This window comes from Podarcis liolepis, assembly GCF_965112155.1.
Source record: "Podarcis liolepis genome assembly, chromosome: W".
Taxonomy (NCBI): Eukaryota; Metazoa; Chordata; class Lepidosauria; order Squamata; family Lacertidae; genus Podarcis; species Podarcis liolepis.
In genome coordinates, this window is record NC_139568.1 from 9,515,913 (window position 1) to 9,528,568 (window position 12,656).

At 52.6% G+C, this 12,656-nt stretch overlaps 1 protein-coding gene, 1 long non-coding RNA gene and 1 pseudogene across 3 annotated transcripts in view; all 3 read left to right on the forward strand.

Annotated features, from left to right (window-relative positions):
• The window catches only part of LOC310697839 (inositol polyphosphate 5-phosphatase OCRL-like), a 728,228-nt pseudogene that overhangs the window by 329,494 nt on the left and 386,078 nt on the right, over positions 1 to 12,656 (forward strand). The window lies entirely within an intron of this gene.
• LOC310697717 overlaps positions 1 to 12,656 on the forward strand; it is a 471,107-nt gene that overhangs the window by 171,472 nt on the left and 286,979 nt on the right. The window lies entirely within an intron of this gene.
• LOC310697816 (inositol polyphosphate 5-phosphatase OCRL-like) overlaps positions 1 to 12,656 on the forward strand; it is a gene marked incomplete at both ends in the record, with an annotated part of 52,713 nt that overhangs the window by 37,501 nt on the left and 2,556 nt on the right. The window contains one exon of the mRNA XM_083484446.1: positions 12,515 to 12,618. Within this exon, the coding sequence (XP_083340572.1) occupies positions 12,515 to 12,618 (104 nt within the window). The remainder of the gene's footprint in view (positions 1 to 12,514; positions 12,619 to 12,656) is intronic.

Here is a 12,656-nt window from a genome sequence, read left to right on the forward strand (position 1 = left end):
CCCACCAGAGCGTAGTGGGGGGGGGGAAGAGTCCCAGGTGTCAGGGGCAGCGTCTCCTCCAGCAGGGAGAGAAGATGAGTCGAGACTGACCACGCCTCTATCGGAGAGTGGGGGAACGGAGGGGAGGTCAAGTCCAGCTAGCCTCCCCGAAGGGGGAAGCAGTGACAGGAGCAGTGTAACCGTCAGGAGGAAGGTTGCCGGCTGGGCGCGCGCGCCAAGTTCAAATGTACAGGCGCGCGGGACAGCAGAAAGCCCGGATTGGGAACCAGGTCCTAAAGCCCGCCGGAGGCAGGGGGAAGACTCAGGGGACTCAGCGTCAGAAGAGTCTAGGAAGGGCGAGACCCCAGCTGACAGGCGGTCCCAGAGGAGGAAAGAGCAGAGGAAGAGGTGGAGCAAGGCTAGAGTCTTAAACTGGTGTCTGGGGGGAGGAGATTCAGACGGAGCTTCAGCGGTCTAGAGTTTCAGACGTAGAGCTGCACGCTGCGGCTGTGTAAACGAAAATGAACTTCAATAAAGACCTTTGTATATAACAACGAACTGGCGTTGGTCCTTTGTGAGCTGGGACCTAGGGCAGCTCTGACAGTAAGCTCCGTCTCCAAAAGATTTTTTTTGCGAGCTCACGAAGATCGGCAAAGATGACTACAGAGGAGAAGGTGACAGAACTGCAAGAAGCAGTCTCGAAGCTTTGCGCAGAAGTAGCAGCATCCAGAAAGAGAGAAGAAGAAGCAGCAGCGCTCTGCCGGGATCTGCAAACCAGGTGGGAACGTTTGGGCACAGAGGGGCTGCCAGGACCCAAGCCGGAGGGAGTTGGCCTCGGGAAGAGGGGGGGCAGCATCGTAGCCCACTTCGACGGGAGCCTGCAGCAGTATCCTAACTTCAGAGCAGACATAGTTTTCGCGCTCAATTTGCTTCGGAAAGACTTTAGAGATGAGGAGGCGAAAGTAGGGTTCATAATAACTCATCTGCATGGGGAAGCTAAAGCGTGGCTGCGCAATTTATGGCGCGAAAATGATCCCGCCCTTCAAGACTCAAAAGCATTTATCAAGGCCATGGACGATTGTTTTCAATCAACGGTGGATGTGGATGTGGCCAGGAGGGAGATGCACGGGCTGAAGCAGGGCAAGGCCACGGTGAGACAATATCACGCCCGCTTTTTTGCGTTAGTAAATGCGCTGGGCTGGGAGAAGGACTCCACTGCTGTAAGGGATCTGTTCTGGGAGGAACTGAATAGAGCCGTGAAAGATGAACTGGCGAGGGGGGAGAGACCTAACAGCACCACAGAAGTCGCCCAGAGGGCGCTGGCGATAGGGGTGCGCCTGGAAGAACGCCCGTGGAGCAGGGATGAGGGACGTATGGCACGCACACCAGCCAGAACAACTCCCTTCGTAACCAGAGAGACAGGGCGCGCGCAATCCACGCCTCCACTGGGGGGGGGGGAGAAGAGCCGATGGAGATAGGTGGTGCCAGGGCTCAGACAACGACCAGAGCCCAAACACCAGGAGCAGTCAAGGCGAAGGCTTCTAGAGGGAGCAGGAAGTGTTATATCTGCGACAGGCACAGCCCGGCATTAGCATGGTACCAGCAGCAATTGACCTTCTGCTCCTCCTACTGCGCAGAACACTGCATCCGGACCAGCCAGGAAGAGGAGGGGCAAGAGGATGAACCACAGCTACACCTAGGCATGGTGCAAGCGGTACCCAACAAGTACATGGCATTTTTGGAGGTCTTCTGCGAGAAGGAAGCGGACAAGCTGCCTCCCCACAGGCCCTACGAGTGCGCGATTGACCTCCTGCCGGGGGCGACGCTGCCGACTGGAAAACTGTATTCCATGTCTGAAGACGAGCTGCAAGAACTCAGAGAGTTCATAGATCACAACTTGAAGCGGGGATTCATCCAAGAATCCAAAGCAGTGGGGGGCTGTCCCGTGTTTTTCATGAAGAAGAAAGACACACCCCAACGCAGATTGGTAGTTGATTACAGGATCATCAATTCCAGGACAAAGCCCACAGCATTCCCCATGCCCAAGATCGACGACCTGCTCGCGACGATGAGGAAGGGGCGAATCTTCACCAAGTTGGACCTACGAGGGGCGTACAACCTCATACGCATGCGGGAGGGCGATGAGTGGAAGACGGCCATGTTTACGCCTCTAGGCACCTATGAATATCGAGTTATGCCGTTTGGTCTGCAAAATGGCTCCCATTGTTTCCAAGCATTCATGCACCACGTGTTAGCAGGCCTCCTCTACAAGAAGTGCGTATGCTTCCTAGACGACATCCTGATCTTTTCGGAATCGCAGGAGGCTCACGAGGGAGACGTCAAGGAGGTCCTGCAGAGACTACGGGAGCACAGACTACGGGAGCAGAGACTACGGGAGCACTGGAGAAGTGCCAGTTCGACGTGACGGAGGTGGATTTCCTGGGCTACAAGCTGTCCGACAAGGGACTCGCCATGGACAGCACCAAGGTCCGCTCGGTGTTGGACTGGAAGAGCCCGCGCAATCGGAAGGAGGTCCAGAAGTTCGTCGGCTTCGCCAACTTTTATCGCAAGTTCATCAAGGGGTTCGCGAAGGAGACGGCGGCCATCACGGACACCCTCAGCTCCAAGAAGAAGAAGTTCACCTGGACGGACCAGGCGGAGCAGTCTTTTCGGAGACTCAAGCGTCTCTTCGCGTCCGAAGAACAGCTGCTACACGTAAACCCCAGCAAACCAATGAGGGTTGAAACGGACGCCTCGGACAGAGCGGTGGGGGCGGTCCTGTTGCAGCAAGATCCGCAAGGGAACTGGAGGCCCTGCGCATTCTATTCCAGGAAACTCAGCAAGTCGGAACAGAACTACACCATCTGGGACAGGGAGTTGCTGGCCATTCATGCAGCCTTCAAGGCGTGGCGGCACTTCCTCATCGGAGCCAGACACACTGTGCAGGTCCGCACGGACCATAAGAACCTGGAGTACTGGCGCACGGCGAGGTTCCTGAACCAGAGACACATCCGCTGGGCAGAGTTCTTTGCAGATTTCGACTTCCGGATAGAATACATCCCGGGAGACAACAACGTCGTGGCGGATGCACTCTCCAGGAAACCGCAGTATCTCGAGGAAGCGGCACCGGTGGCAGCCAAACACATTTTCGCACCAAAAGCGTGGGCATGCGCTTCAGCCACCGTGGACCTGGACGCGGTGCGTCGCGCGCTGCAGACGGATTCGTTCGCACAATCCAAGATGGAGGAGGTGCGAAGAGGCACAGCGAAGGAAGACGAGTTCCAGATACGCGACGGACTGCTCACCCGCAAAGGGGCTCTCTACGTGCCGGGAGACGACCTCCGCGCGAAAGTCCTGCAGCAGTTACATGACGCGCCCAGCGCTGGGCACTTCGGCAAGGACAAGACAGCGGAATTAGTAGCCAGGGACTTTTGGTGGCCCCAGATGCGGGGAGAAGTCGTGGATTACGTCGCCAGGTGTGACACTTGCCAAAGGGCCAAACCCGTGCACAGGAAGCCGACGGGACTGCTGGAACCGCTACAGACGCCGCTCGAACCGTGGGAGAAAGTGGCCCTGGGCTTTGTCACAGATCTGCCCAGCTCGCGAGGCAAAACAGCGGTACTCGTGGTCGTAGACCTGTTCACCAAGATGGCGCACTTCATTCCTTGCGCGAAGGTGGCCACAGCGGAACAGACCGCCAAGCTGTTCATAGACCACGTGTTCAAAGTTCACGGCTTGCCACGGTCCATCCTGTCCGACCGGGGTCGCCAATTCATCTCGAGCTTCTGGCAGAAGCTGCTGGGCATCCTGAACGTCAAGATCAACTTAGCGTCGGCACGACACCCGCAGACCAACGGACAAGCGGAGAGGGTCAACGCCATCATGCAGCAGTACCGGCGATGCTACGCGAATCAACAGCCCTCGACCTGGGTGGACTACCTACCGCTGGCCGAGTTTGCCTACAACAACACAAAGCACGGGTCCATAGGGGTGACACCGTTCTTCGCCAACAATGGGCGGCATCCCAGAACCTTCCCGGGGTTTGAGACGAAGGTGGAGGGGGAGCCACGGGGAGCAGAGCACTTGGCAGCAGAGTTACAGGAAGTCCACGAGCAACTCCGAAGGCACTTGGAACTAGCTAAACACGCCTACAAAATGCAGGCAGACAGGCACAGGAGAGTCGGGGAAGACATCCAGGTGGGGGACTGGGTCTGGTTAGCGGCCCAGGCAGTGCCGGCCAGATCGTTAGCTAAGAAGAAGCTCGGACACAAGCAGCTAGGGCCTTACCAAGTCGAGGCACAAATCAATCCAGTGGCCTTCCGGTTGACGCTTCCGGAGGGCTCCAGAATGCACCTGGTCTTTCATAGGTCAGTGCTCACACCCTACAAGGAACCCCACAGGTTTCAGGCGACAGGGACCGCACCAGATCCACTCAGAAGATCGCCAACAGGGGGGGGTCACCGAGGGCGGCGCCACTCAACGAGGTCACGGAGATTTTGGACTCGAGATGGGGGGAAGAGGGAGTTGAATATCTCCTCGCCAGGGAAGGTACCCCGGCCAGCGCCAACAGGTGGGTACCGGACTATGCCCTGGAGGAGCACTACCTCAAAGACGAGTTCCATGCACTCTTCCCACACAGACCTATGCCGGCAGATTTTTTCGACGACTGGCTTTTCACACCCACACTTTCAGCCAGCACGTTCCAGGGGTTCTCATCAGCTGAGGAAACGGCGCCAGAAACAAGCTCCCCAGAGGGATCACTCTCGGGGTTTAGCACAGACCGCTCTTATTGGTGGGACAATCAACCGGAGGTGGGGTGGAGCAGGGAACTACTAAGGGGACCCCTACACGCAGCATCGCCCGAAGTAACAGGGGGAGGGCAGGACATGGACGTGTTTGGGGAGGACCCTGGGTTCGAGCACGAATGCAGAGAGATGGAAGCAGAGGAGATCGACGTCGACGAGCCCATTACGGACTGGCCGGATCCAGCTGGCCGGCTGCACGATGGGGGGAAAGAACGGTATCCCGCACTCACCCCCACAGCACTGGAGCACCCGGAACCCGCACCCGAAGAGGGGGAGGGGGGAAGGGGGGCTTCGAGGGGGGGATGGATGTCAGGGCCTCAGGAACAGAGGCACAGGGGAGAGAGGAAATGGAGAGCGAAGGGGAAGAATCGGAGGGGAGCGTAGGGGGGTATAGCAGTGACCCGAGAGATTCCATGAGCTTCTCCAGCGAATCAGAAGATTCCCAGAAGGAGGCGCCGATGGTCAGGGCAAGGGGGGCCAGCGGGGACTCCCAAAGCAGCAGCTGGAGATCAGGGCCAGCTTCCCCACCAGAGTGTAGTGGGGGGGGAAGAGTCCCAGGTGTCAGGGGCAGCGTCTCCTCCAGCAGGGAGAGAAGATGAGTCGAGACTGACCACGCCTCTATCGGAGAGTGGGGGAACGGAGGGGAGGTCAAGTCCAGCTAGCCTCCCCGAAGGGGGAAGCAGTGACAGGAGCAGTGTAATGGTCAGGAGGAAGGTTGCCGGCTGGGCGCGCGCGCCAAGTTCAAATGTACAGGCGCGCGGGACAGCAGAAAGCCCGGATTGGGAACCAGGTCCTAAAGCCCGCCGGAGGCAGGGGGAAGACTCAGGGGACTCAGCGTCAGAAGAGTCTATGAAGGGCGAGACCCCAGCTGACAGGCGGACCCAGAGGAGGAAAGGGCATAGAATCATAGAATCATAGAGTTGGAAGAGACCACAAGGGCCATCGAGTCCAACCCCCTGCCAAGCAGGAAACACCATCAGAGCACTCCTGACATATGGTTGTCAAGCCTCTGCTTAAAGACCTCCAAAGAAGGAGACTCCACCACACTCCTTGGCAGCAAATTCCACTGTCGAACAGCTCTTACTGTCAGGAAGTTCTTCCTAATGTTTAGGTGGAATCTTCTTTCTTGTAGTTTGGATCCATTGCTCCGTGTACGCTTGTCTGGAGCAGCAGAAAACAACCTTTCTCCCTCCTCTATGTGACATCCTTTTATATATTTGAACATGGCTATCATATCACCCCTTAACCTCCTCTTCTCCAGGCTAAACATGCCCAGCTCCCTTAGCCGTTCCTCATAAGGCATCGTTTCCAGGCCTTTGACCATTTTGGTTGCCCTCCTCTGGACACGTTCCAGTTTGTCAGTGTCCTTCTTGAATTGTGGTGCCCAGAACTGGACACAGTACTCCAGGTGAGGTCTGACCAGAGCAGAATACAGTGGCACTATTACTTCCCTTGATCTAGATGCTATGCTCCTATTGATGCAGCCCAGAATTGCATTGGCTTTTTTAGCTGCCGCGTCACACTGTTGGCTCATGTCAAGTTTGTGGTCAACCAAGACTCCTAGATCCTTTTCACATGTACTGCTCTCAAGCCAGGTGTCACCCATCTTGTATTTGTGCCTCTCATTTTTTTTGCCCAAGTGCAATACTTTACATTTCTCCCTGTTAAAATTCATCTTGTTTGCTTTTGCCCAGTTCTCTAATCTGTCAAGGTCATTTTGAAGTGTGATCCTGTCCTCTGGGGTGTTAGCCACCCCTCCCAGTTTGGTGTCATCTGCAAATTTGATCAGGATGCCCTTGAGTCCATCATCCAAGTTGTTGATAAAGATGTTGAATAAGACCGGGCCCAAGACAGAACCCTGTGGCACCCCACTAGTCACTCTTCTCCAGGATGAAGAGGAACCAGCAGAGGAAGAGGTGGAGCAAGGCTAGAGTCTTAAACTGGTGTCTGGGGGGAGGAGACTCAGACGGAGCTTCAGCGGTCTAGAGTTTCAGACGTAGAGCTGCACGCTGCGGCTGTGTAAACGAAAATGAACTTCAATAAAGACCTTTGTATATAACAACGAACTGGCGTTGGTCCTTTGTGAGCTGGGATCTAGGGCAGCTCTGACAGCATCCAAGACTTCTTCTTGTGTTTTATTAATCTCCGACATTTCTACCTTTATTTTCCCCTCCTCTCTCCTCACTTCCCTCATTTCCTGTTTTGTCCTCTTCATCCCCTCTTCCAACGTTTGTGTTCTCTTAGTCACATATTTCAATTGTCCCTTTAATTCATTTACTGTTTCATCATTTTTTTAATCCATTTTTCCAATCCTTTTATCCATTTGTTCTAATTTGGCCTCTAAATTTTTTTCACTCTGCTTTATATCACTTATATCATTTTTTATTTCTCCAAACATTTTCAATATTTCTCCCTTAAAGTCTGACTCTTGTTTTAATAATAATAATAATAATAATAATAATAATAATAATAATAATAATAATAATAATTTATTATTTATACCCCGCCCATCTGGCTGAGTTTCCCCAGCCACTCTGGGCGGCTCCCAATCAGTGTTAAAAACAATACAGAGTTACATATTAAAAACTTCCCTGAACAGGGCTGCCTTAAGATGAGCTTCTCCTATCTGCCGGTGTCCCCCCTTCGCTTGTTTTTTTTCTGTTGGTGTGACATATCTTTTAATCTCTTCACACTCCTACCAAAATTAATTAATGCACCAAAATTAGCACAACCAATAAGGCCCTATACAATATTTAGCAAAACCCAATAACATATAAAAGTTAACACCAAACACCTCCAACCAATATATCAAGCCAGGTATTTCCTACATTACAAAATAAATAGCCAGAATAAAGATAAAATATAACCCAATGGAGATACTCTTATTATCTTAGAAAATCCCCAAAGAGAGAATATAATCGTGATTGTACTTTTGGCCTTTTTGTTAGGAGAATTCGCTAATTCACAGTCCTCAATTTCCGCTAAATTTTGCCAAAGTTTTAAAACTTTTCAGTAATAAAGAGACAATAGAAAGGCGAAAATCTTCTTGCCACCACTTAGGCTAAATCCAATCCGTCATTTCGAAGATAAAATACAACAGGGGAAGAAAAGGACCAAACCATAAAAAAGAGTAAAAAATGATATATTTTCTCAGTTTTGTTATTGCCAGTTGTTTTAGATTTTAATTATACTCCAATTATAATCCAATGTAGTCTTCAAACTTTCCAATCTCAGATTAATCCAATGAAGGAAGTAAAAAAGAAGTAGCAGAAATCCATAAAATAAGTCCCACAAAAAAAGGAAAAAGGGAGACAAAAACAAAAAATAAAAATAAAAATTATATCCAAAGCAGGATTCTCCTGAGGGACGATCTCAGTCAGTTTCCAGCCTTATCCATTCATTAAAACCACACTAAAAAGCTTCTGAGATGGTCTTATACTCCAACGGCAAAGGAAAGGGGGGGGAGTGGGAGTGGGGGGGCAGTATTTTTTTAGAAGTTAATTTTGAAGCTCACCATCAACCCTTAAAACCTGTGGCATTGTTCAATTTCAAAAGTCAGATTATTACAGTGCATAAAACTTCCCCTTTTATCTGTTAAAATACTCACTTCTCCAAAAACGTTGCTGGTATTTTTCCAAAGTATAACAATGTAACAATGGCGACGGCAGTCCATACATCCAGTTGTGCAGTTCTTTATTAAAAGTGAAACTAAGCATTCTGTCAGGGAACTGCCATCGGAGCTAGAGGCCGAGGGAAGGCTCCAAAGGGATGCAGGAGAGGGTCCCAGGAGGGAGAGAGGCAGCCCATCTGCTGGGGAAGGAAATCAGCGTAACACCAGTGGAGAAGGGGGGCAGGTGGGGGAATCGGAGAGGAGGCTCCAAGACTCCTCGCCGGAGACCAGCGGAGAGAGTACAGGTACTCCGCTGCCCACACCCTCCCTGCGCAGAAGACTTCCGCGCAGGGAGAGTAGGAGGAGACTTGGCGTCAAACAACTTTTATGCTGGAAAAGGTTTAAGAAACGCCCACTGGCGGATTCTGCCAGCGACTGAGACAGTCACGATGCTGGAGGCTGCTCAGTCAGAAAGGGTTAACCAGGTAACCTAGCCAGGAGTGGCGGCAACTTACGCACGATCAACCCCTAAACCCATTACAGCAATCCGTCAGTCCTTGACGTTGCTTGTGCGTAGCTCCAGAGAGGCAGCACCATGAGCCAGACCAGAGGAGCTGGAGAGACGGAGCAAGCAGCTGCAGTGCAAGGTCTGGTAGAGAGAAACTGAGACTTGGAACAGCATGTAGCTCTCCTGACGGCGCGGCTGGACGAAAGGCGAGCTCAGGATGCTCAGGTGAGACCCACCCCCATCGCAAGGAAAGTACCGGGGCTGGTACACAAGTTTGGGGGGAAACCCCAGGACTACAATACGTTCCGAACGGAAATAGAGTACGCTTTGGAACTGCAGCGTAATGACTTTGCAAACGAGGAGCAACGGGTGGCCTATGTTGTGGGGCATCTGGAGGATGGGGCAAGGGAATGGATTAGGCCCCTTATGGCGACGCACAATCATGCCTTGAAGGACCTTAAGAAATTATTTCAGGCGATGGATGCGATGTATTCCAGTGAAGTCCAGCAAAGTGTGACTCGTCGAGAACTGATGGGGTGTAAGCAGGGGAGCCAGTCAGTTAGAGACTACTGGTCGCGCTTTGCAATGTTGATTCACCGTCTCGGGTGGGATCTGGACTCTGAACCTATTCAAATGTTATTTGAGGAGGGGTTGTCAACAACGGTGAAGGACGAGCTGTCCTGCGCGCCCCGCGTGCAGTCGATGGATCAGCTGACCAAGGCTGTGCTTGCGATTGGAGTGAGGCAGGAAGCGCGGGCTCAGGAGAAACGCGAAGTGAGAGGGGAACGTTGCCATGACTACCGCATTCCTGAAATACCAAGACAGCTTTCCCAGTAGGCTGAGCCAATGGAAATAGGTGGCGCACGCGTGCGAGAGGTTTCAAACTCCAGTGAAGGTCGCAAGAGGGAGGGGAAGGAGTGGAAAACCACCAAGAAGTGTTCCCTCTGCCAACGGCTGGGACATTTTGCAAGGGTCTGCCCTCAAAGAAAGGCCTGGCAAGGGATGGTGGGGGCTGCTGGCTGTGAGGAGAAGGGGGACGAAGGGCAGGCGCAGGGAAACGACAGTGCCTGGCTGCCAACCAAAGGGGCCAGCAGCCAGGCCAGCAACCAATAGAAGTGCCCCAGCCTGACCCCCCCAGGGCAGCGATAGCCATAGCAGTGGTGCTAGAACTCCCGAATGGGCACCCAGTCAAGGTTGAGGGGTTGCTGGATTCGGGCAGCTCCTGCAATTTCTTTAGCAGGGACTTCGCTTTGGAGCACCAAATACACTTGCTACCCCTGGATTTTCCCTTGCAAGTGACCACCATCGATGGCAGGGAACTTCTGGGAGGGGAAGTGACACACCAGACCCCGCCAATGCGAATGAGGGTTTCCAGGCACACGGAGACCATTGCCTTTCACGTGGCCAAACTGGCAGGACCCCCAATAATACTGGGAATGAGCTGGCTGGCACTGCATGATCCAGTAGTGTCATGGCATCAGCGGTCAGTCACCTTTGGGTCAGCTCACTGTTTGGAACACTGTCTGGGGGAGGCAACCCCCAGAATGACAGTGGCTAGGGTGGCTGGGCTGGCGGTGGAAACAAAGGGAGAGGTGCCACCACCATACGCTGACCTAAAGGAAGTCTTCAGCGAGAAGGAGGCAGACAGACTACCCCCCCATAGGCCCTTTGACTGCCAAATCAACTTAATCCCAGGGGCTCAGATGCCGGTGGGTAAGCTGTATGCCATGTCGGACAGGGAGATGCAGGAGTTACGGCAGTTTATTGACAAGAACCTGAAGAGAATCAAAGGCAGTGGGGGACAGTCCGGTGTTCTTTGTGGACAAAAGAGGGACTAACCAGCCCAGGCTGGTCGTGGACTATCGGGCCTTAAATTTGGTATCTGAACCCGTGACCTTCCCAATGCCCAGGATTGACGACATTTTAACACGGGTGAGGCAGGGGAAAATTTTCACCAAGCTGGACCTCAGGGGAGCGTACAATTTGATCAGGGTAAGGGAGGGGGACGAATGGAAGACCACCATGTTCACCCCCCTGGGGGCTTTTGAGTACTTGGTCATGCCATTTGGATTACAATCGGGCTCAACCTGCTTTCAAGCATTCATGCACCACGTGTTGGGTCCCCTACTGTACAAGAACTGCGTAGCCTTCTTGGACGACGTCTTAATCTATTCAAACAATGAGAAGCAACATGTCAAAGACGTCAGGGAAATGCTAGAGAGGCTGCAGAAGCACCAGTTGTGGGTCAAGCTGGAAAAATGCCAATTTCACTCCAGAGAGGTCGAGTTTCTGGAGTACAAGTTGTCAGACAAGGGACTAGCTATGGACCCAAGCAAGGTGCAGGCAGTGCTGGAATGGAAAGCCCCCAAAACCCGGAAGGATGTGCAGAGGTTCCTAGGGTTCAGTAACTTCTACAGGAAGTTCATCAAAAACTTCGCCCACTTAACGGCGCCCATCACAGATTGTGTCAGTAGCGAAAGGAAGTTCACCTGGACAGAAAGTGCCCAGCAATCCTTTGAAAGACTGAAGAAGGCGTTCGCTTCGGAAGAGCAGCTCCTACACGTTGATCTGGAGAAACCCACGAGGCTAGAGACTGATGCGTCCGACAGAGCCATTGGGGTGGTGCTTTTGCAGCCAGGGAGGAGCAAGCAGGAATGGAAGCCGTGTGCCTTTTTCTCGAGGAAGTTGAGCAAGTCGGAGCAAAACTACACGGTGTATGACCGCGAACTGCTTGCGATCTATGCGGCGTTTCGCCGATGGAGACATCTGTTAATAGGGGCGCAGCACAAGATCCAGGTTTGTACTGATCACAAGAACTTGGAATACTGGAGGACCGTGTGAGTACTCAACCAGAGACAGATTAGATGGGCGCAGGAGTTCTCCAAGTTTTCCTTCGAGATCCGATATGTGCCGGGAGAGGAAAACGTAAGAGCAGATGCTCTCTCCCGGAAGCCAGAGTACATGGAAGGGGAGGGACCGCTGGAGATACGACACGTGATCCCCGAGGACCGATGGGTGTGGGGGGGAGCCTTGGTTGGGAAACGAGAACTGGCCGGGCTTACTAGAAACGACATGTTCGCCCAAAGTAAAATCAGGGAACTCCGAGACGGAAGAGAAAACCATGGGGGTTTTGAGGAAAAAGAAGGGGTGCTGTACTATAAGGGGGCGCTGTATGTACCGGGGGAGACCCTGAGGGGGAAGGTACTCAAACAACTCCGCTGCCCACACCCTCCCTGCGCAGAAGACTTCCGCGCAGGGAGAGTAGGAGGAGACTTGGCGTCAAACAGCTTTTATGCTGGAAAAGGTTCAAGAAATGCCCACTGACGGATTCTGCCAGCGACTGAGACAGTCACGATGCTGGAGGCTGCTCAGTCAGAAAGGGTTAACCAGGTAACCTAGCCAGGAGTGGCGGCAACTTACGCATGATCAACCCCTAAACCCATTACACATTCCTTCTATTCTTATCTCTTTCTTTCACTCACCAACACACCGAAGATTTGCCAAAAATAACAGTCAAACGCCCCTCTGCTTCCTCTTCTAATAGACTCCATTGTCAGGCAACAGGGGGGTCTTTTGCTTCTCTGCTGATAAGCGATTTCTTTTTGGCTTTAGCTAAACATTCAGCGTACCCAAAAGACAGCTTTTGCTGATTTCACAGAGGGAGAGATCAAGTTCATCCCGACTTACAAATTCGACTCTAAAACAGATTCTGCTTGATAGTTGAGCCTTTGTAAGTAAGTCCTCTCAATCATTC